General features: G+C 46.0%; 1 protein-coding gene across 1 annotated transcript in view; it reads right to left on the bottom strand.

The window, feature by feature from the left end:
- Window positions 1-25531, bottom strand: part of hsf5 (heat shock transcription factor family member 5) — a 112576-nt gene that overhangs the window by 46896 nt on the left and 40149 nt on the right. The window contains exons 2-3 of the mRNA XM_070856798.1: window positions 11934-12347; window positions 4356-4453 (exon numbers count right to left, since the gene is read on the bottom strand). Of these exons, the coding sequence (XP_070712899.1) occupies window positions 4356-4453; window positions 11934-12347 (512 nt within the window). The remainder of the gene's footprint in view (window positions 1-4355; window positions 4454-11933; window positions 12348-25531) is intronic.

Raw genomic sequence — 25531 nt, 5'->3', positions numbered from 1 at the left:
AAGATTCGGGGGCACTGCGCAACGGAGGATTGATTTTTTTACCTAAATTTCGGTCGCTACATTTCTCAGGTGAGTGAAAACAGTGGCACGCATTCTGATGACACGCTTGCGGCGGTCATCAGCATTGGGTCCAGGCCGAAAAATCCCCCACATGAATTTGGGTCAGGTCGGCCAGTTGACCACAAAGCGATGGCCATGGGATTCTGACACATGGCTGCGGTAAACGGGCAGTAACGGGTCTTTCTGAGACCCTGAATTTTGGCCCTAAGGAATGGGACAGGAGGATAGGGCAAGAGTGAGATGGGTGGGAGGCCTCTTAGTGTGGGGGAGTTCATATTTGCTCCGCAGGACCAGACTTTTCTTTCTTATTTCTCCTGCTCTGATTTTTCCTCTGAACGGGGTGCTATTCAGTGTGAGGTCAGGGTCGAGAAAATTCCATCAGCTGCTCTAGCAAGATCTTCAGAACAGCACAGAGATTAGCAGGATATTTGTCCTTCACCCCTTTCACCTCATTTAGTCACTCTGGGCGTGATTTCATTTTATGCCTTCAATCTATTAGATCTGGCGGGAGGAGGTGAGAGAGAATTACAGATGCTGGAGGAATGGGGGAGCACCACAGAAACTTTGGTGGCATTGATGGAATGGAACCTGTTGGAAGAATTACTGCTGAGCATGGTATTACAGCGGCTTGAGCCATTCTGTATATGTGGGTGGAAATTTTGCTATGCTGGTTTGTGGGATAGCTGCTTTTGATTTCATTTGAAAGGAAAAGCGTGTACTAATTTTATTACAACAGTTTTGAACAACAATCTATTTTTACAACAAAATTGGTAGTTAAAAAAAATATTTTTCAGTTCCTTGGTTAAAGGCATAGGCTTAGAAATTGGCCTCCTTAGTGCCTCCTGTTATTGCCTCCCGGAGATCATGACGCCATTGCCGTGCGCATCACCCCGGACCCGAACTTGAGTTCCGTCCCTTGAAGCATCGCTGGACAATAACACTGACAGCTGAAGGAGGCATTGTTCGGGAGGCCGTGAGCTTGGGGGGCGGAAGTTAAATGGGAAGTTGGTGCTGGTAAGAGAAAAATTTTCATAATGCGTTGTGTGGATTTTTTTGATTCTTCCTGGGCTGCGATCGATCAGCACGGCACTCGACTGCTTTGGGGCTGATCGGGCGTCAGAGACCAGCTAACTGGTCCCAATGGAAAGCCTGCAGCAATGGCCCTTCCTTTTAAGGGAGGGAAGGAGACTTGGATCGTGGCAGTGCTGTATGGGACATTGAGCAGCGCTGCACCATTACCACCCCGCTTGCATCTTTTAATGCTCCAGGAAGGAAATGAAGCGCTTGATTTAGTGCTCCACTTCCTTCCTGGAGCACTAACACTGAATTTAGAAAAAGCTAGGAATCATTAACAGCCGCTAATTTTTCCAGCGTTCAAAAGTTAACGCCCCAAATGGGGCGATTCTGAATTTCTCCCCCTAAGACATTCCTATGCTGCCACCCAATGCGTTTTTCCTGGAATTACATAATAACTTTCATGACCAAAAAACAGCATTAATAATTGGCTTTGCACTTAACATTATTGTAACAGGCACTGAACACTGAATGCTAATCACTGTGCCACTTATAGGCGTAAGGTACTGTTAGATTTGAATGCGGTTTCCCATTGGCAAAGTCTGGCATGAGTTTTCATTACATTTTGAGCTGTAATTTTACATCCTTTAATATGATGTAATATAGCTCCATCAAGTGAACTATAGTGGTAATGCAGCCACTGCTGTTTATACAATAAAAGTTCCAGATTGGAGCCATCTTGAGTGTGTGTGCTTTAATGATGTTGTAAAGAATATATTACATTGGTGACATAGGATCGGATTTCTGGATTCCCTAGCTGAAATTTTTGTTGGTGGATGCTTCAGCCAAACAACAGAGAGACTTAAGAGGTTCTTTGTTTTGCAGTACAGCTAAAAAATCCAAGATAAATTTCAAGCTCACTTTGCCGAACTGCTGAGTCAAGATGGCTGCGCCTATATGAATAATATGTAGCTTGGGTGAGTTCCATCATGACTGAGAGATTTTTGGAGCATATGTGGAGTGGCTAGAAATGTTTTTCACTGCAAATAGTATCGTCGAAGTCCCCGATGATGAAAACCGTAACTGGGTGGCGTTAGAAAGAAAATGGACTATTTTCCTGACTGAAGCAGGGCCCGAGGTGTATGAAACCCTGAAAAATTTGCTTGTTCCCATCAAGCCAAAGGACAAGCCACTGACAGAGTTAGAACAGCACTACAGTCCTGAGCCCCTGTAAATTGCTGAAAGTTATCGTTTCGCAATACGAGATCAATTCATTGACGAGAGTATCAGTGAGTACATTGTCATTTCGGAAACTTTCAGGACCGAGCATTGTGTGACCACTTTGTTTGTGGGCTAAAAAATGAACAAATCAGAAGGAAGTTGTTGACAACTCCTAATTTGACTTTTGATTTAGCTTGTCAGACAGCTTTGTCGATGGATATGACCGACTAATATTTCTGAGAATTTCATGCCATTTCCAGTCATCAGCCAACCAAGGCGAATTGCCTGCCGGTTAAAAGTAAAAGGCAGTTGGGCTCTAAGGCCTCAGCAACTGGCCAAGGTAACACGGCATTGAAGTCGGGTTATTAGTGCCTGGGACAACACAGTGCTCAAAGTTGTCCATATGTGAAGGTAGAGTGTTTCTTCTGCAAGAAAACTGGGCATCTCGTGAAGGCGTGCCGACTGAAGAATAAACCGATGTTCAATACTATAAGTTGAAATCGCCAGAGACTACATAACATTGAAGAGAAGCAACAGGACGAGGAGGTTCTGGAGACACACGTTATCAGGAACACAAGGGTATCGAACAGTGATTTGCGAAGTATCATCATCCAAATAGACGTTGCAGGAACCAGGAAACCCATGGAAATCGACTCTAGTGCATCCATAAGCATAGTACCGGAATCACTATATTCTCGACAAGTTGCGTGATTTTTCCACTGGAGAAATACCTCACAAAACCGAAGCAGTGATAATTTGCCATGACTAATTAATTATTTTATTCCTACTGGCACAAAACAGCAGCTAAACAAATAAAGCATAGCTACTGCCCACCAATTAAAATGAAACAAATGGAAACAAGAGAATTATATTGCAACAGGTTCTGTGTGCATATCAATGATCTATACTACTGTACTGTTCAAATTAACCGTCTACTCTTATTTTACACCTGACTGGAAAGTCAGTTCAAATTTTAGTTAGACAAATTATGACACTGAGGGGCCAAAATTGCCCCTTTCCTTAAGGCCTCTTAACACCGGAAATCGGAAGCCATGCTGCAGAGTGCAATGGCCACCGACTTTTCGTATAATGGCCGTCATTATCAAAATTCCACTCCTGCGGTATCCCGGCAGTGACCCGCTCTCCAGCCCCCCACCCCCGGCGCCACTACTCCGCTGCTGCTGATCTGTGCTAAGTGCGTCATCATAGTGTGCACAGCCGAAGACCTCCCCGACAGCGAAATTCTGCCATGAAAATCTTCCTCCCGCCGGGCAGTGCCAAAGCCTGCTTTTTCCTGACGGTGCACTAAGATTGCAGCCTTCTGCAATGGCAGTGCTGCTCCCATTAAAAGGGAGGATGCACTGCAACAGCCGCCATTTTTTTTTGTCGACTGACTCCCATGTTGGGCCAACAATTATGCCCCCGGGCCACCAACGGGCAGCCTGGCACCCCCTCTCGGATGCCAGGCTGCTGGCCCGGCCAAAGCCCTCCATGGTGGCCCAGTGGACCGAACTTTAGAAATTGTGTAGGAACTCCCCTTTAAGTGAAGGGGAAAGCCATGGTGACGCGACGCCGTGATGACATCATCAGGCGGCGGCTGCTCCCCTCCACCCCAACTTCCGCCCCTCAAGTGCACACACCACCCCACTTCCGCCCCCATTATGAGCGACTTCCGGTCTGCCCGAAAAACAAAGCCAAAGAGTGGAATATCGATCAAGAGGCCATCTCAACCACCACGGCGATAAAAACAGTAGAAATGGGCTGCGTGCGCCTCGTTTCAGGCGAGGAGGTACAATTTCGGCCCCTGAGAGTTTTATTGTGAAACTGTACCAGAACTCCATAAATCATTAAATCCATAACTCCAACATGTTTTTATCAAATTCCTCTCTCTATCACTTGAATGGCAGCATTAATCAATTTAAAGTAAATGGGTTAATCTCAATTAAAGTAGTGGAAAGAGGAATTTGAAAAAAGTATATTAATCATTTATATTATATCCCTTACAGCCATTTCTAAGCTAATATTATTTAAACTACAGAATTTTCACTCAGGAAACACACCTGATAATAGTTGTAGTTCGGATAAGAAGAAGTATTTGTGTTAGGACAGCCTGTCAGTGGATCCAGGTGGGTGTTCGGAGGGCAGCACTGCAAGACAGCTAGAAAAAGAAAACCCTGGTCAGTAAATGATGTAAAAGTGTCATGTGACAGCTTTGATAAGGGAGTATTATTAGCAGGGAGAATTTTAAAAGTTCAGATTTGTTTTTACAGCTTTTAGCTAAAGAAATTTAAAGGCAGGTAAATCCCCTAGACCTAATGGCTTGCATCCTAGGGTCTTAAGAGTAGTAGCGGCAGGGATTGTGGATGCATTGGTTGTAATTTACCAAAATTCCGTGGATTCTGGGGAGGTCCCAGCAGATTGTAAATGTAACGCCCCTATTTAAAAAAGGAGGCAGACAAAAAGCAGGAAACTATAGACCAGTTAGCCTAACATCTGTGGTCGGGAAAATGTTGGAATCCATTATTAAAGAAGCAGTACAGGACATTTGGAAAAGCAAAATTTGGTCAGGCAGAGTCAGCATGGATTTATGAAGGGGAAGTCATGTTTGACAAATTTGCTGGAACTCTTTGAGGATGTAATGAACAGGGTGGATAAAGGGGAACCAGTGGATGTGGTGTATTTGGATTTGCAGAAGGCATTTGACAAGGTGTCACATAAAAGGTTACTGCACAAGATAAAAGTTCACAGGGTTGGGGGTAATATGTTAGCATGAATAGAGGATTGGCTAACTAACAGAAACCAGAGAGTCGGGATAAATGGTTCATTCTCTGGTTGGCAATCAGTAACTAGTGGGGTGCCGCAGGGATCAGTGCTGGGACCCCAACTATTTACAATCTATATTAACGACTTGGAAGAAGGGACTGAGTGTAATGTAGCCAAGTTTGCTGACGATACAAAGATGGGAGGAAAAGCAATGTGTGAGAAGGACACAAAAAATCTGCAAAAGGACAAAGACAGGCTAAATGAGCGGGCGAAAATTTGGCAGATGGAGTATAATGTTGGAAAGTGTGAGATCATGCACTTTGGCAGAAAAAAATCAAAAAGCAAGTTATTATTTAAATGGAGAAAGATTGCAAAGTGCTGCAGTACAACGGGACCTGGGGGTATTTGTGCATGAAACACAAAAGGATAGCATGCAAGTACAGCAAGTGATCAGGAAGGCCAATGGAATCTTGGCCTTTATTGCAAAGGGGATGGAGTATAAAAGCAGGGAAGTCTTGCTGCAGCTATACCGGGTATTGGTGAGGCCACACCTGAAATACTGCATGCAGTTTTGGTTTCCATATTTACAAAAGGATATACTTGCTTTGGAGGCAGTTCAGTGAAGGTTCACTAGGTTGATTCCGGAGATGAGGGGGTTGACTTATGAGGAAATATTGAGTAGGTTAGGCCTCTACTCATTGGAATTCAGAAGAATGAGGGGTGATCTTATTGAAATGTATAAGATGATGAGGGGGCTTGACAAGGTGGATGCAGAAAGGATGTTTCCACTGATGGGGAGATTAGAACTAGAGGGCATGATCTTAGAATAAGGGGCCACCCATTTAAAACTGAGATGAGAAGAAATTTCTTCTCTTAGAGGATTGTAAATCTGTGGAATTCGCTGCCTCAGAGAGCTGTGGAATCTGGGACATTTAATACATTTAAGACAGAAATAGACAGTTTCTTAAATGATAAGAGGATAAGGGGTTATGGGGAGGGGGCAGGGAAGTGGAGCTGAATCCATGATCAGATCAGTCATGATCTTATTGAATGGCGGAGCAGGCTTGAGGGGCCGTATGGCCTACTCCTGCTCCTATTTCTTATGTTCTTATGTTCTAAATGTGGGTTTGTAGGCAATTGTCAAATAATGTGTAAGACATTTAGAACAACATCACAGTAACACAATAATATTCACATGTAAATATAGGGTATTTCTCAAATTGAATACATTTGGAATATCAGTAAACTGAAACAGAACACCAAGAAAATATTTGAGAAATTTGTCCATGATCACAAAGTCTAAACTTGCAGAATTAGAAATTGGTATTCTGATGGGAGAGGCCACAAACAAGTTATAACATGTATATGATTACACAGCAACATTATGCATTGTATGGTGCTATACAGCAATTGCTCAAAATGTGCATGTTATATAAGAGTGAATTAAGAAGTCAATTATTGTACTAGTCTCTAGCTGGCTAATCATAGTTTTTCTGCGTTGGGATCAACAAACTGAAGAAATGTTTTCAGGGGCAACATTTTCATAAGGAAGTATCAATTAAGTCTAATTTTCATCTTGGGTGAGGGATCAGCCAGAATAGTTGTGCCTCATTTCAGTTCTTAAACCTATCCCGATGCTCCAACTATATATAGGCAACGTGAAGACCAGGAATATCAGAGATGTTTGACTGCATTGCAGTAACATAAGCCTCTTGGAACCAAGGTGGCCCTTATTTCAGGGTTTTGGAGTCACAGAAGGACTCCTGTGTGCACTACACTTCCATTGCAGATGCATGTATTGTGTAATTTATATGAGCAAGCATCTGAGGGAGTTGAATGAAAAGTTCCCAAGATCTGTCATTAGTAGTAAGGACAGCAGCATGAGATCAGACTCCTGCCACATTTGTACTGGGTCCCATATCTGCCTGCCTACTAGATGTTTCTAGAACTGCAACTCGTTCGAGATAGTACTGCATCATTTCAAAATCACCTTGGATGTTGGCAGAGACGATGGCATTGGACACCATCATGATTCCTGACACCTGTCTCAGGTCCTCCAAGATGATCCTCAGCGGCTCCATGTAAGTGTAATGATCATCCAGCATCGCTGCCCGGTTTTTCAGCGAGTGTGGTCAGTGCTTCAATGCTCGGGATGTTAGCCTGGACGAGGACGCTGATGTTGGTACGCCTGTCCTCCCAGGGGATTTGTAGGATCTTGCGGAGACATTGTTGGTGATATTTCTCCAGCGACTTGAGATGTGTGCTGTACATGGTCCATGTCTCTGAGCCATACAGGAGGGCAGGTATTACTACAGCCATGTAGACCATGAGCTTGGTGGCAGTTTTGGGAGCCTGGTCTTCTGACACTCTTTCCCTCAGGCGGCGGAAGGTTGTACTGGCGCACTGGAGGCGGTGTTGGATCTCGTCGTCGATGCCTGCTCTTGTTGATAGGAGGCTCCCGAGATATAGGAAGTGGTCCACGGTGTCCACTTGATGACCACACTCGATCAGCTCCGCTGGGCAGGCCACATAGTTTGCATGCCTGACACGAGACTCCCAAAGCAAGTGGTCTACTCGGAGCTCCTTCACGGCAAACGAGCCAAACGTGGGCAGCGGAAATGTTACAAGGACACCCTCAAAGCCTTCCTGATAAAGTGCGACATCCCCACTGACACCTGAGAGTCCCTAGCCCAAGACCGCCCTAAGTGGAGGAAGTGCATCCGAGAGGGTGCTGAGCACCTCGAGTCTCAACACCAAGAGCATGCAGAAATCAAGCGCAGGCAGAGGAAAGAGCGTGAAGCAAACCAGTCCCACCCAACCCTTCCCTCAACGACTATCTGTCCCATCTGTGGCTCTGGTATTGGACTGTTCAGCCACCAAAGAACTCATTTCAGGATTGGAAGCAAGTCTTCCTTGATTCCGAGGATCTGCCTATGATGATGATGCTTTTTCTGGCCACAATTAGGCCAGTGATAAGATCTAAGATCAAGGAGAAAATATGGGTATCCCTGGCCACTTGCCTAACCAAATCTGCCAGTTTTACTCTTCATTGACCATTATCTGCAGGAGACCAGGGCTGCATGAGTTAGCGATCAAATGTCAATATGAAAGAAGCTATAGTTTACCTCCATGTACAAGACAAATTAGATTTTAAAATGGGTAGAATTTCAGAAGGCGAATAAGACACAACAAACATAATATGAATTAAAATGCATTAGCAGCATTGAGCTGACACCACTAAGTCCAAATGAAGTTAGAGGACTTGCTACACTTTATTTTTTGAAAGATTTTACATATGGCTCAAGTTACAGGGGGCTAAAGGCAATATTAGTGGCATGTAGTGGGAAGGAATACGAATCGGGAGGCCCTATGTCCAGGCTGGAACTCGCGCCTCCTCCTTACAAAACCTTACTCAAGCCCGAGTGTGATCCCTCCTCTCATCCATGATATGAAACCCAAAGCTGTTGTGCAAATGGGAAGGTGTGCAGGAGATAATGTGAGTGATTAGATGGGATGATAAGGGATTTTCAATAAAAAAGGAACATAGTGGAGGAGATAATGGCAGATTTGTTCTTTAAAGCCTTTAGGGTCAGCTTGCTTGGATTTGGAAGGCCAGATAGACAGGTAGGATGTGAATGTGTCTGAGAGGGAGATGAGATTAGTGAGAGGGGGCATGTGGGATGGAGAGGATGTGTGGGAGGATAGGTAGTGACTTTGGTGAGGTGGGGGAATAGGGGTTGCAGAAAAAAACAGATGTGGAGAGAATAATATAGGTGAGCCATTAGTGCAACACGGAAGGCAATGGCAGGGAGGCTTTAATGGAATAGTGAGGCGGTGGGAGGAACAGAAGTGGCAGGGAGGCAATGGGAGTGAGGAGGTGAATGGGAAACAAGGGGGAGGAAAGAGATGGCTTGTGTGGGGAAAGGAGTATGACACAGGAAGCAGCAGGGAAGAGGAAAGGGATGGAGGGTAGCAAGTAGGGGCACATAGGGAAGCAAAGGGCACAGTAGGATACAGCAGATGAAGGGGTAGTTGGAGACAATGTTAGTGAGAGTATGGTGGGAAAGAATAATAGTGGAGACATCATGCGTACCGGTTGGGTTTCCCTCCTCCCCCTCCCTCCAAAACCTCAAACCCTGGGGGATTCCTGCCTCCACCAATAACCTGAAATCCAAAGGCACTGGTCAACCAGGTACAGGAGATGATGTAACTGATAGGATGTGGTGATAGCAAGGGGTTGAAGGCAAAACAAGAGGCAGCCTGGACAGGGCTGTCAATGGCTGATGGGGAACAGGGTGTGCGATATGGGAAATAGGAATAACAAGTAGGAGTGCAATAGTAGAGCAACGACAACTTTCAATTAGCATACAAAAATGTCACGAGGTGTTCCAGGCTCAGGCAAAATTTGGGAAGCCCCAGGAAATCCTGGGGCAGCACACTGGAGGCAGAGACCTGACAGCGTCTAGGACACTGTCCCTTTTTCCTCTACTGTTTTGGCTATATAGTTGAACATTCTATTGTCTTTTTTGGTTGCTGTTCTGAACTGGATGAACATATTGAATGTTGAGCTTACCAAGACTCCTTGGACCCTTTGAATTTGATCCTTGGCTATTTCAACACCATTCATGGAATCCATGTATTGCCTATTTTTCCTTCCTACGTTAGTTACACCTGTCTACATTAAATTTCATCTACCTTTTTTTGCCCACTGATATATTTTGTTTAATTCATTTTATAATTTCTGAGTGGCAGTCTCCATTTCCACTAGAGGTAGGCCATTAGAAGTGAAATCAGGAAGCATTTTTTCACTCGAAAGCTGGTGGAAATCTGGAACTCACTCCCCCCAAAATGCTGTGGATGCTGGATTAAATGACATTTTCAATACTGAAATCTATATGGGCTAGAATTTCCCAAAAATCCACCTGCACCGCATTGCCGCACAAAATACCGCTAAGATTCTCAAATTATTGCCGGCGAAAAATTCCATTAAAAAAGTAAATAAATCTGCCCAGTGAAAAAATGGACACCCTGATTCTCGACGGAAAATGAAATCTTGGGCCGATTGGGCGGTTCTTAAAAAAAATGGCCAATAATTACTAAAATTTACACCGATGCTGCGGGTTAGGCCTAGGAGAAGAAAAACACAAAAAATGCTTTTTAATAAAACGTAAAATAAAAAAATCAGAAAAACGTACTCAGGATCCTTTTAACTTAAATCACTGCAAAACAATTTAAAAATAATTAGTAAAAACCCATTTACTTACCTTTTTTGCAGGGCTACTTACCTACCACCAAGCATCGCCCAGCTCCACTGCTTCTCATGGGTGGTTTGTTTTCAACTTACCTACGGGTCACCGCTGAGCCAAAAATCGAGCGATGGTAGTCTATGGACGGTGCAAGCCGGCAGTCCGCTCCCCAGCGGTACTTCGATATCACCAGCGGAACCGAGCTGTGAAAATTTTCGCCGACCCGGTTCTCGCCAAAACGACCAATACCGTTGAAAAACCGGGCAGCGATGCAATGGAAATTCTAGCCTTATAGATTTTTGTTGGATAAAGGTTGGTATATGGAGTCGAAGTACAGATCAATAATGATCTAAGTGAAGGGTGGAACAGCTGAATGACCTATTCTTCTTCTTATGTTCCACTATCCCATCTACTTTGGTATCCTCTGTAAATTATACCAATCTGCATTGAGTTTTTAAATCCAAGTCACTAATATAAATTAGAAACAATAGTGATCCCAACATCAATCCCCAGGGCACTCTGCTTATTACCACCTTTCACCCTGACATTACTCTAACAAGTAGGTATTGTTTTTTACCTTTCAGCCAATTTCTTGTCAATTCCCATGATTTTCCCTGAATCTTCACAGCTTTGAGCTTAAATAATACAATTTCATGCAAAATTTTGTCAAATGGCTTCTGGAAGTCTAGGTACAACATGTATGCGGCATGCGATGTTATGTGCGCAAAGATGTCAAGGTGGTTGATCAGGTAGAATCTCTCTTTTGAAGCCACACTAACTGCTGCTTACTAGGTTATTATTGCACACATGATCCTCAAGTTTACTCCTAACAATTGATTCCATTCCATAGTGGTTATGTTACTGGATGAGCAATCCAGAGGTCTGGACTAATGATCCAGAGACATGAGTTCAAATCTCCACCTGGGGGAATTTAAATTCAGTTAATTAAATAAATCTGGAATAAAAAGCTAGTATCAGTAATGGTGACCATGTAACTACCGGATTGTCGTAAAAACCTAACTGGTTCACAAATGTACTTTAGGAAAGGAAATCTGACATTCTTACCTAGTCTGGCCTATATATGACTTCAGACCCACAGCAATATGGTTGACTCTTAACTGCCCTTAAATGACCTAGCAAGCAACTCAGTTATACCAATCTGCTATGACAAACTGCAGCACAAAGAGGTAGCTCTTAGGGATGGGCAATAAATCCAATGAATAAAAATTAACGTGGAATTGATTTGCTTTAAGGATGTGACACCTTATGCAGCCTGTTTCCAATCTACTGGTATATCCCAAGTACCCAGTGATTTCCCCATATGCTATTTAAATCTCCTCCCTAATTTATCTGAGGTAAATACCATCTTTCCCTAGGGATTTATTGGCTTGGATTAATTTTACCCTGTCTAAGACTCATATCTCATATATATATCAAAATCATTAATTTTATCTAAAACTCCTTATGGAGTCAAGACCTGCATGGCATAATTCTTAAAAAGGTCATCTGATCATATTCTGGCAGAATATGTTGCTGGGCAACTTAAGAATGCATAAAAAAAATCTAAATAGAGTGAAAATTTAAATAAAAATTAAAGAATGGTAACATCTAAGAATTAAATGGCTGTACCTGTTGGATAGAAAGCCTGGTGATACTGTGGTGGAGAAGTAAGGTAACCAGTATATTTCTGACCAGCGGTTCCAATCTCTTGAGATCCTTGCTGAACATGCACACTATTAGGATTTGGTTGCAGTGTATAGGTGACCTCAGTTGGAAATCGTTGTATGACAGAAAATGGAATTGCTTTATCAGAAAATGGAGATGAAGAGGTGGTATCCATTTGTCCAGCTACCAGTCCAATAGAACTATGCCATGTACGTGGTGGAATAGGGGTTCGATCTAAGCCACCAGTATTGGAACCTGACAAACTTTTAATGGATACTGTATGTAAAGGACTTTGATTGTGGGAAGGTGACATAAACGGGTATGGAGATAAGCTATCCCTGCGGAATGTTCGTTGAAGTTGTCCAACTGTCACAGGTCCTGAATAAAACATAACAAAATAGATATTATATGGTGGATCAACACTTATACAAATAAGAACTTCTTGCTGAATACAAGGCTAAAAAGTTCTGTTGATGTTAATGAACAAACACTTAACACTTCTGTGCAACATTTCACTTTCGCTATTTTAATGGAGCCATGAATGAGCTAATGCCCTGCTTTGAAATAGTTAACACAGGAATGCAAAGCATTAAGTATTCATCTGCTAATGTGCCAACGTTATTTTTTAAGTTATAGTTCACTACTTTTAGTTTACTACTTTCCACCAGTGAAATGATTACCACTTCGATCCACTGAGGTGTCATGTGAGCGCAGATTCCTGATATCTTGGAAGCTATAATAAAATTTGGTAGCTTTTAGCTTTAGGGCAAAGCTAGGAGATCTATCTTTGAACAGCCCATGCATTACAAAATGGGATTGATTGCCTTTGAATGGAGGGTCCATTTTTGTGGCTGTTCTATAACCTGAGAGATTCTGCCATCTCATTCTGTGTCCCCTAGGTGCTGAAAAAAAATAGAAAACAGAATATTTTTTAAATGCTGATACATTGGGAAACGTTGGTATTCAGAGGGACCTGTGTTCTTGTACACGGATCACAGAAAGTTAACATGCAGGTACAACAACCATTAGGAAAGTAAATGGTATGATATCCTTTATTACAAAAGGATCGGAGTATGAGTAAAGGGAGTCGAAATTGTCCCCCGCCGAAACTGCGGCACACCTTCCGTGTTTTGACCGTTTTTATTGCAGCGATAAATGTAGTGGCCTCTTGCGCGAAATTCCACTCTTTGGCATTTTTTTGGAGCAATCCGGAAGTTGGTCATAATGGGGGTGGAAGTGCGGCGGTGAGCAGAAGTTCAGTAAGTAGAGGGGTGGAAGTGGGGGGGGGGGGTGGGTGGAGTGTCCGCCGCTGTCACTCATCAGCGTAGCGTTGAGGACGTCATCATGCTGGCGCGTCAGCATGTCTCTCCCCTTCACTTAAAGGGGAGAGCCGCTGTGACCTCTGCGATTTTTAAAGTTAGGTCCACTGGGCCACCAGGGAGGGTTTTGGCCGGGCCTGTTAGCCGCCTGGCCGAAGCCATGGGCATAACTGTTGGCTCGACAAAAAAAAAAATGTCGGCCGTGGTGGTAAGTCCTCCTCTTTAATGGCAGCTGCACCGCCAGTCTACAAGTACTGCAAGCACAGTGCACTGAAAGTAAAAGCTGTCGGTGGCACAGAGCGACGGGAGCAAGATTTTTAGCATGGAATTTCGCGTTTTGCGGGGCACATCGGCAATACCCGCTCTGATGGCACACTGAGGATGGATTGGCAGCAGCGGAACTGTAGTGGGGGGAGTGGGTCACCGCAGGTGCGGAATTTTCAAAATGGCGGGCATTCCCCGAAAAATTGACGGCTATTCCACTTCGCTGCATGGCCACCGATTTCCGGCAGTAGCAGGCCTTAAGGGAAGGGGCAATATCGGCCTCAAGAAGTCTTACTGCAATTGTATAGGGCCTTGGTGAGACCACACCTGGAGTACTATGTACAGTTTTGGTCTCCTTACCTAAGGAAGGATATACTTGCCTTAGTGGGAGTGCAACAAAGGTTCATTAGACTGATTCCTAGGAAAGGGGGATTGTCCTATGAGGAGAGATTAAGTAGACTAGGCCGATATTCCTGAAAGTTTAGAAGGGGAGATGATCTCATTGAAAAGTATAACATTCTTAAGAGACTTGGCAGGGTAGATGCTGGGAGGGTTTCCCTGACTGAGGAATCTAATACTAAGAGTCACAATATCAAAATAAGGGGACGACCATTTAGAACTGAGATGAGGAGAAATTTCTTCATTCAAAAGGTTGTAATTTTTTTGAATTTTCTTCCCCACATAAATGGTGAGTATATTTACCTACTGTGCTGTTTCAATTATATGCCAAAGACTGTAGAATTAGCTTTCTGAAAGGATATGTTAACTCATACATGCCAACATAGAAAAATAGGAAAATATGCCCAACAACAAAAAACCAGAGAGCGCTCCCAACAAGCTAAAAACACATAAACAGGCCTGATATGTGAACACAAGGAGCTGGATTTTGGGCTTTTTGGATTTTGGGGCGTTAATCATGATGGGCGTTAAAAGTTAGCGCCTGAAAATAGTTCCTTCGACTGCAAGTTTCGGCGAAAATGTAAGTTGGAAGAGCGTTGGCATTAAGTCAGGCGATGCACAATGGACTTTGAGCGCCCGAGTCAAAACTTGCAGTGTTAAAGGAGGTGGCCATTTTGCACATATGCAGTGAAATTTTTTTTCTCGGGCGCAAACCCAAATGCAGGACGCAGCAGCTTCCTGCACGCATGCGCATATAAACCGCTCCACTTCACCTAGTTCTGCAGAGATGGAGGAGCAGGAAGGAAGGCAGCATGCCAGGTACTTCTCTAATGAGGCGAGTGAGGCCTTGGTCCTCACTCCATCTTTCTGGGGGAGCCAGACCATTCCCACCTGTATTTAAGAGTCTGTGGAGGGAGATAGCACAGGTGGTCTCTGCTGCAGACACTGTGCCCAAAACTGGGACACAACGTCGAAAAAAATTCAACGACCTTACCAGACTCGTCAGGGTGAGTACCATTCACATTTATGTATGCTTCCTTTCCTTCTAACATGAATCTCAAACACTATGTGAAGTCTTTCATGCATATAGTCCCTCTCAAAAGTCTTTCTGCCTGTGGGGTGGGTTTCACAATGCATAAAAAAGATGAAGGCTTATTTCTGCACCCATTGCCTTCTAATAATCGATGCACTTACACTCATTAATTGATATCCTTCCTCACAATACTGCTGCTATGGCTTTCAGAAATATCACCTACATCCCCTATATTACATCCCTCTAACCTCCTACCAATCGCTCACGAAGCTCATGCAACATGCAAACAGATTGAACAGAAGTCACTAGATCATTCACACAGTCTCAGCTATTGTATTATGGGTAGGCATATGTGCCACAACAGGAGAGAAACCCTTTCTGAACCTTTCTTATTTTTCTCTTTGTAGTTGAAACACTCCCACACAGGAGGTAGCAGCTGTGCACAGACAGGGGGCCTCCTCAAATACTACTACTTACTGATGTTGAGGAATGGGTGTCAGCCCTCATTGGAGTAACAGCTCGGGCATTTGCCGGGAGTGATGCTGAGCCCCCTTCGGGTAGTGAGCGTATGTAAATGTATAGAGCGCCTGAAGATACTGCATTAAGACGTATAATGAAGTGGCAGCAGGCCTTCAAATGATATGTGCAATGCCACCTTCCTGCCCCCTCCCCTGATTGCAGAAGATCAGCCACAATTGTGCCAGCCTTCCGAGGACGCATCAACCTCAGGGCATGGCAGTGATGATGAAGCTGCAAACACAATGAACATCACTGAGCCGCTGAGCCCACCAGTTGCCCCTTCTCAACATTTCTCATCTGGCGACGATGAGATTTTTCAGGGGTTTGCATCTTTGGAGGCTCCCGGCCTCAATCGCCTACAGCAATGCAGTGCGAGAAGGCAATCTCGCGGGCCAGCTCTCCGGAGGGTGCGTCGGCAAAGTCGGTCTGCTCAACAACAGGCACACATGGAACTGGACTTGGTGCAAATGTCCAAGGAAAACACAGGAATGCACTGTGACCTTATGGATGCACTGGGATGGATCCCAGAGAGCATCGACAAGCTTACTGTGACTGTTGTGGAGGCAGCATTATGGATTGTCAATGCAACTCAGGAGTCCAGTGAAGCCATCATTGCCCACACACGAGGCTGGTGGCCTCAAGCAGTGACAGTGGCATTCCACCTGTGTGGCATGTGCCCTTGATCACGTCGCAGCCTCGAGCATACCGCAGGCACAAGCTTCAGCTTGGTGATGTGATGCGGTCGATGATTGCTGCCGTCCTCTCTGCGTTCCTCACTGTCCAACAAGTTGTAGAGACACATCATGCTTTGGATGCTGAGGCACAGCCCCATGGGAGAGTCAGTGGCTCCCAGGAAATGGAAGGTGCTGTCCTTCCTCAGGATGACAGCATTCTGGCTCCCACTGCTGACTCGCCAAGCATGCACCATACACGGTTGATATCCCAGCCACCAATGATTGCTTCCGCCGATGATGAGGCGCAGCAGTCTGTAGCCAGGCCTTCCAGGCCACGAGCTAGTCCAGGGCATCCTCAGATGCCATCTTATTTGTCTGTCCCCCCAACACAGCAGCCCTCTAGCAGCCTTGCTGTAGGCACTGAGGCCTCAATGAGGAGCAGCAGGCGTGGGAGGGGGTTGATGGGAAGGCGGGGGACGGGGGGTGGGGGAGGTGTGGCTAAGAACCATTAAGGGCTGGTACAAGGTTGAGCTCACACATTTATGTAGAATTGTTCAAATTGTAAATAGTTGTGTGTTAAGAAATGACTTATTTTGAATTACTTGCTGCAGGAAGCAGTTTTGTGTATAGTTCATTTTGGTTTAATCAATGTATCGTTTTAAGTTGTGGGGGAGGGGCATTTATTCATTATTGATGGTTATAAAAATGTTTCTTTGACCTTTGCCATTGGTGTCTTGTGTCTCATTGCAGAATTCAGTGTAGATGAGCAGTCATGATGGCACAGTCACAAATCAAAGCTGTAACCCCACCTTCTCCATTCAAACAAACCAGTCAACGATGAGCTGGTGACGTAAGGCTCTTGCTGCAGCCGCGTCTCAATGCTGCCTCCCCTGTGGTTGTGGTGGCTCCGAAATGGGTGGCTTGCCATGCTCGTCTTCCTCATCCTCCTCTTCCTGAGGTGGTCCTGCAATCCCCACTGGCAATGTCTGGCTCCTCATGATGGCTAAGTTGTGTAGCATGCAGCATACCATAATGAATTCAGAGACCTGTTGAGGGGAGTATTGTCAGCTGTCTCCAGAGTAGTCCAGGCATTGGAAGTGCTGCATGAGCATGCCAATTGTCTGTTCAATGATGTTGCGGATGGCTGTATGGCTGTCATTGTAGTGCTGCTCGGCTTCTGTGGGGGGTTCTAGAGGGCGGGCATGAGCCAGGTGGCCAAGCCGTAACCATTGTTCCTGATCAGCGAGCCCTGCCCTTGTCTTTGTTGCTGAAACATTCATGAGACACTGCTCTCAGACAAAATGAAAGCATCATGTGCACTCCCTGCATAGTGGGCATTCACTGTGAGGATTCGCTGCATGTGGTCACAGACCAGTTTTATGTTTAGGGAGTGGTATCTCCCTGCGTTGTGTAATGGTGCTTGCAAGGCAACATGTATGCAGTCAATGGCTCCTTGAGCCTTGGGGAAACCAGCAATTCTTCCAAACCCTAAAGCCCTTGCATTCTGGCTGTCCCTGCACATTGGGAACTTTATGAAGTCCATTCTGCGTGTGTACAGTGCCCTTGTAACCTGGTGAATGCAGCTACGCGTAGCATGCTGAGAGATGCTGCATATGTCCCCTGTTGCTGCCTGGAAGGAGCCGGAGGCAAAGAAGGCAATTGCCACAGTCACCTTCACCTCGATGGTCAGCGCAGTCCTGTTGCTGCTGGTAGGCTGTAGGTCTGCCTGTAAAAGCTGACATATCTCTGTCAGCACTTCTTTTTGGAAGTACAGCCTTCTAACACATTGCTCCTCAGAGAGCTGGAGGTATGTGCAATGTTCCCTGTAAACCCGTGGGGGGTAAGGCTCCTCCCCATATGTCTGCGACCTCTTCGAATCCGTAACCCAATATGGCCAAGAATCCTTCTTTCAACTTGAAGCCGCCTGCCAATAACAAACAACGTGATATGCTGACAAACTAGTATTGCCCCCATTGAAACCTCTCACTGACCTTGTAAGCAAAGTGTAATGGCACATAAAATGCTGTTTGCAACTCGGAGCCTCACGCAGCGTTCTGTGTGCAAACGTAGTAGTCACTGACAACTGTGATTTAAGATCCTCCAGCCTTCGTTTAAATGTGTCGCCAATAGTGCCTACTGCACCCTAGGACCACCTGTTTATTTCAGGCATTTCCTGGGACGGGCGTTAAATGAGGCGTTAAGGCTGAAAGTTCCATCCGGGGCGCTAGTGCAGCCTTGCACGACGATTGACATCATCATCGAGCTAAAAACGGAGGGCAGGCATGTAAGCTTTTGCGCCGGTGCAAACCAATAGCTGAATTTTCCGGCCGGGCGCTAATTCCTGGATGCACTAACAGTGGCGCAAATGAGCCGAAAATCCAGCAGAAGGAATTATATAGGCTTTGTAATTTAAACTGTAGGAACAACAACATTTATTGATTGGGAGGAAAAATGGCATAAGTACATGAAAGCTTGAAGGGGAAATCTAAATGTTGAAGGCATAAAATTGGTGCATTACTAAGGGGGTCACTAATGCTGGTTCACTAATATCCTTAAGAGAATAGAGCTCATTACCCATACCTGGTCTGACTTACATTGTCTCTAGTTCCACACTACATGGTTGACTGTTAATGCCCTCTGAAGCGGCCAAACATGCCATTGAGTTGTAAATAATCACTATAAAGTAAAGAAAAAAGTCATATGGACCTATCAGCAACGCCCCAGGTATTGTATCAGGACAAGACTGGCAAACTCAGCCCAGTCAATTGTCATGTATCCCACACTGCTGTACATAAATGTATCTTACCATGCTATCATGACTGTAACTAAATATGACCTGTAACCACAAGCATACCTTACCACTAGGGGTGCACTTGCAGAAGAGACTGCATACCTGTTCCACACAGGTATATAAAGGCAGGTATCAGGCAAGTGTGGCATTACAGAGCTGTGAAATAAAGGTGCAGGTCTTGAGTGACCTTGACTTCAGCATGTGCCTCGTATAAGTCTGTACTGCAGGGTCAGGACTTTACAGTGGCGACGAGTTACGGGATCACAAAATTCACAGAATGGCTACCAAAGGCTCAGACAATTGCTGGAGACAATTGGGAGGACTTTATAGAAAGGCTCCAGCAAAGCTTTGCAACCAAAGACTGGTTGGGCGATGATAAGGCAGACAAGGGAAGAGCCCATCTCTTGACCAGATGTGGCTCGAAAACATACGCCTTAATGAAGGACCTGCTGGCACCCGAGAAACCAGCAAGCAAGTCGTTTGAAGACTTGAGCACACTGGTGAGAGACCACCTGAAGTCAGCGAGCAGCCTACACATGGCCAGACACAGGTTCGACAACTACAGACGCTGTGTAGGCCAGAGCATACCCGACTTTGTGGCAGAACTTCGGAGGCTGGCTAGTTTATGTGAGTTCTCCGATGAACTAAGGAGAGAAGTACTTTTTTATTGAAGGAATAGGCCACGCAGGCATATTCCGAAAGCTCATAGAGACCAAGAACTGGACCCTAGAGGCAGCAGCACTGGTCGCACAGACATTCTTGGCAGGAGAAGAAGAAATGAGGTTGATCTATACTGCGGGTACGACAACTAACGAAACATCGGAACAAGGGGTTCACAGCGTGAAACAAGCCGCTACCCCCACACACAGACAAAGGCAGGAGAGCAGGCCTTCAACAGGAGGCAGTGGCGCCAGAAGCCATCAAGGGCCACATGAATGGCCGTTCACACCTCATGAATCCACAATGCGAGCAATCAACTACAAACTGAGAGAAGCTCAAGAGAGATCAGCCAGACGCAGCTCATCCTTCGGAAACAATGGAAGCGGTCTGTGCTGGAGATGTGGGGGAAGGCACTCATCAAGGGGGTGTCGATTTCAGCATGCCATTTGCAGAAACTACAACTATACAGGGCATCTGGCCCGCATGTGCAGAAAAACAGCAGCTCGGCTGGTATACGAATCAGAAGGGTCGGAAAGTGGACCAGAAGACAGTGCCCGGGACACCGAGGTACAGCGGGTCAACACGATCAATGTCCACTGTTCTTACAACAAGATGCCTCCAATAATGATGAGAGTCCTACTCAACGGGATACCCGTCAACATGGAACTGGACACGGGAGCGAGTCAATCTCTCATGAGCGTCCAACAATTTGAACAGCTGTGGCCGCACAAAAGTAACAGACCAAAACTCACAAGGGTCGACACCAAACTAAGGACCTATACCAAAGAAATCGTCCCAGTCCTTGGCAGCGCCATGCTCTCAGTCACACACAAAGGGATGGTGAACCGACTTCCCCTGTGGATAGCCCCCAGAGATCTCCCAGCACTGTTGGGGAGAAGCTGGCTGGCAAAACTAAATTGGAAATGGGATGATGTTCACGTCAAGTCGTCAGAGGAACGGACCTCCTGCTCAACAGTTCTAAGTCGATTTGAACATCTCTTTCAGCCAGGTGTGGGCACCTTCAAAGGGGCTAAAGTTAAAATCTACATCACACAGGATGCTAGATCACACAGGATGCTAGATAACCATCACAAGGTTAGAGCTGTGCCTTATGTGATGAGGGAAAAGATTGAACATGAACTGGACCGGCTTTTGCGGGAAGGCATTATCTCACCCGTGGAATTTAGCGACTGGGCAAGTCCCATCGTCCCCGTCATGAAGCCTAATGGATCCGTACGAATGTGGGGATTACAAATCCACCATAAACAGAGTCTCCCTACAGGGCCAATACCCGCTGCCCAGAGCGGAGGACCTATTTGCCACATTGGCTGGAGGAAAACTTTTCTCGAAACTAGATCTCACATCTGCGTATATGACGCAAGAACTGACCGAAGAGTCTAAGCTACTCACCACCATCAACACACATCGAGGCCTTTTCATGTACAATCGATGCCTATTCGGCATCAGGTCGGCAGCTGCTATATTCCAGTGTAACATGGAGAGTCTGCTCAAGTCTATCCCGGGGACGGTTGTGTTTCAAGACGACATACTCATCAAGGGCAGGGACATCGACTCCCATCTCCGCAATTTGGAGGAAGTACTAAAGCGATTGGATCGGGTAGGCCTAAGAGTTAAGAAATCCAAGTGTCTGTTTCTCGCGCACGAGGTTGAATTTTTGGACAGCAGGATTGCCGCTGATGGAATCCGGCCAACAGAATCCAAAACCGAAGCAATTCGTCTGGCACCCAGGCCCCGGAATGTCTCAGAACTACGCGCCTTTCTCAGACTACTAAATTACTTTGGGAACTTTATGCAGAACTTGAGCACGCTGCTGGAGCCTCTCCACGTGCTACTCAGAAAGGGGTGCGATTGGTTTTGGGGAGACGCCCAGGAACGCGCCTTCAATAAGGCACGCAACCTTCTATGTTCCAACAGTATTTTGACTTTTTCTGACCCAGATAAAAAGCTAGTTCTTACATGTGATGCATCAGCGTACGGAGTCGGGTGCGTTTTACAGCATGTCAATGGTGCGGATAAATTACAACCCATTGCTTTGCCTCCAGGTCACTTTCGCGGGCGGAGCGCGTGTATGGTATGATGGAGAAGGAGGCGCTTGCGTGTGTGTACGGTGTCAAAAAGATGCACCAATACCTTTTTGGGGCCAAGTTCACGTTAGAAACCAACCACAAATCCCTCACGTCCCCGCTATCCAAGAGCAAGGCAATAAACGCCAACGCCTCGGCGCGCATTCAACAGTGGGCACTCACGCTGGCGTCTTACGACTACACAATAAGACACAGACCAGGCACAGACAACTGTGCCGAAGCGCTTAGCAGGCTACCCCTGGCGACCACGGAAGGGTCCGACGAACAGGTCATGGCAATCAATGCCTTTGAGTCCACAGGTTCCCCCATGATGGCTTGCCAACTCAGAGCCTGGACGACCAGCGACCCCACATTATCCTTAGTCAAAAGATGTGTTTTAACTGGTGACTGGGCAGAGGCTCGCGATGCCTGCCCCGAGGAGATCAAACCTTTCCATAGGCGCATGCACTATTACTAGAGGCAGACTGCCTGATGTGGGGCAGCCGAGTAGTCATGCCTTTGCGAGGCAGAGAGGCGTTTGTCCGGGAGCTCCACCGCGAGGGAGGCCCCCCTGAGCCCCTCGCCCTGGCCCACCAAACCGTGGTCACGGGTGCACGTAGACTATGCGGGCCCATTCATGGGCAAAATGTTCCTCGTAGTCGTCGATGCATTTTCAAAGTGGATCGAATGCACCATTTTAAACTCGAGCGCCACCTCCACCACCGTGGAGAGCCTTAGAACCATGTTTGCAACGCACGGAATTTCTGACATATTGGTCAGTGATAATGGTCCGTGCTTCACCAGTGCAGAATTCCAAGATTTTACAGTTGACCATGGCATAAATCACGTTAAGACGGCACCGTTCAAGCCGGCCTCCAATGGCCAGGCGGAGCGAGCAGTGGAAATCATTAAACAAGGTATGCTTAAAATCCAAGGTCCCACGCTGCAGAGCCGCCTGTCGCGACTGCTGCTGGCATACAGATCTCGTCTGCATTCGTTGACTGGGGTTCCCCCCGCGCAACTATTGATGAAACGGTCCTTAAAGACGAGGCTCTCGTTAATCCTCCCAGACATGCATGAAATTGTTGAGGCAAAGCGCCGGAAGCTAACAGAGTACCATGACCGAAATTCGAGGGGGAGGTGGAATGAGACGGGGACAAAATGTTTGTGCTAAACTAAGGCAGGGATCCCAAATGGCTTGCAGGGACAGTAACAGGCAAGGAAGGAAACAGGCTACTGGTTGTACAAATGGGAAATGGCCAAACCTGCCGGAGGCATGTAGACCAAGTAAAAAGTAGATTCACCAACAACACTGCAGAACCAGAGGCAGACTACAATGTGGAACTCACACCACACCTGGTGGACAGACAGAGGGAACAACCTGAGGAAAGGGCAATCTCAACAGACAGCCCAGGCAAGATACCAACAATCATACTGAACGAAATAGACAGCCCAGGCGAGATACCAGCAATCACACCAAAAGAAAAACAAGCACCAAGGCAAACAACTGAACCACAACTAAGACGCTCCACGTGAGAGCGTAGACCACCTGAGAGACTGAATCTATAAAGACAATAAGACCTTGGGGGAGGGTGATGTCATGTATCACACACTACTGTACATAACTGTATCTTACCATGCTATACATGACTGTAACTAGATCTGACCTGTAACCACAAGCTTACCTTATCACCAGGGGTGCACTTGCAGAAGAGACTCCAAACCTGTTCCACACAGGTATATAAAGGCAGGTCTCAGGCAAGTGTGGCATTACAGAGCTGTGAAATAAAGGTGCAGGTCCTGAGTGACCTTGACTTCAGCATGTGCCTCATGTAAGTCTGTACTGCAGGGTCAGGACTTTGCAACAATCCTAGAAAGTCCTCCTCACTAACAGTTGGACACAGCTAGCCATGTTGGCAGTCCCACAGACTACTCAAGCAACAGCATAACATTGTTGTACTCACAGAATCATATCTATCCTGCTTTGCCATCCCTGGCTATGTCCCATCCACTGCCAGGTTAGATCCACCAGAGGTAAGGTCATAGTAGTATACAGCTCAATAGGAGTGATCAATATTGATTCAGGAACCCATGAATTCCCATGGCTTCCAGACAAACAAGGTCAAGGAAACCTCTTGTTGATCCTACCTACCTCTAGCCTGAAGTGACAAATCAGTACTTGTCCATGTTGAACATCATTTGGAGGTATTAATGAGGGAAACAAAGGAAGCGAATATATTGGATCCAGATCCAAAGGGGCCTGCTGATCGACAGAAATTGGTCCTTGGACCGTATCTGAATAATTGAGGTGAGCTATTGCCACTGGTTGCAACTCCACTGGCAGCTCGTCCAAAGGGAGCTGTCAATTTTGGGCAGCTTGCCTTGCTGGCAGCGGCCCTCAATTAAGTCTTGGAAGGGGTTAGAATGGGCTACAGGGCGACCTTGACACCTGTGGAGTTGCCGAGCATTGCTACACCTCCTGGCTCCACAGGAAGGTTTTTGAAAAAACTATCAAAAACTTACCTTTACTTGGTGGTCATGGGGGCTGCTGAAGAATCCTGAGCGGGGCCAGGGGCGCCTGGGATGCCTCAAAAATGGGCCTCACGAATATGGCAGTGGGATAAATGCCTGCATATATCGGGAGCAAGGCATTCCACTGCTAAATTGGTATGTCTTATGTCCATTTTACGCTCAAAAGTGAGCCCAACACTAACCAATTTCTACCCTCTAAAGGTCTCATCTCAAGTGAGGGCACCCTCCATCGAATAGTGTAGCACTGCTACCATGGTAAGTAGGACAAACTAAGGACAGAGCTAGCAGCTCAATGTGGGCATCCATGAGTCACTGTTGGTTATCAACAGCCACAGAATTATATACCACTACAATTATTTACCACATTGCCCAACACTTCTCTCACTCCTCCATCACCATCAATCCAGGAAATAAACCATGGTTCAATCGGAAAGGTACAAGGGCATGCTTGGAGCAGCAACAGGAATACCACAAAATGACGCAGAAAACTAATAAAGGTGCAATAACACAGGGCTACCTACGTGATAAACATCTAAAGCAGCATGCCAAAGATAGAGCTAAGTGGTCCTATAGCCAGCAAATCATGCCAAAGCTCACAATATTAAATGGTGGTGGGCAATCAGGGAACTAATGGGGGGAGGAAACTCCATGAACATCTCCATCCAACCATGGTGGAGCTCGGCATGAATGCAAGAGACAAGACCAACATGGTTGTGAGCTTCTTTTGCCAAAAATGTGGAGTGGATGATCCTATTTGGCAACCTCCTGAGGTTCCCACTGTTGTGTATGGAGAAAGAGTCGGACTGAACACTGTGAGCTCAAGGTAAAGTGTGACCTTAGTCTTTTATTGCAGGTCTTCAGAGTGCCTCTCCAACCTGTGAAGCCTCCTTAAATACCTGTGCTCTCAAGGGAATATGGGATCCCTTGGGACTCCAGGGGATGAGCCCTCTGGTGGCTGTACAGAGTAAATACAAGTTTACATATATAACAACACTCCCCCGCCCCCCCAAAGTCAATAGTGTAACTATTTACAATGTGAGTCGATCTGGGGCCCTTCTTGCCCGTTGATTGTTTCGGTGTGAAAGCTGGTGTTGTTGAATCATTTGTTGGGCCCTCGCTGGGCTGCTGTGCAGCTGGCCTTGCTGAGCTGCCTGGTGCCGGTTGCCACTGGTGTGTATGTTGGGGGATCAAAAAAGCTAGGGTCCAAGGTGGGTTGCTCAGGATAGTCCATGAATCTGAGTTTGATTTGGTCCAAGTGTTTCTGGTGAATGAGTCCATTTGAAAGTT

Source organism: Pristiophorus japonicus, chromosome 16 (assembly GCF_044704955.1).
Source record: "Pristiophorus japonicus isolate sPriJap1 chromosome 16, sPriJap1.hap1, whole genome shotgun sequence".
Classification (NCBI taxonomy): Eukaryota; Metazoa; Chordata; class Chondrichthyes; family Pristiophoridae; genus Pristiophorus; species Pristiophorus japonicus.
The sequence above is the reverse complement of the archived record's forward strand: the minus strand, read 5'-3'. Positions and strand labels throughout refer to the sequence as shown.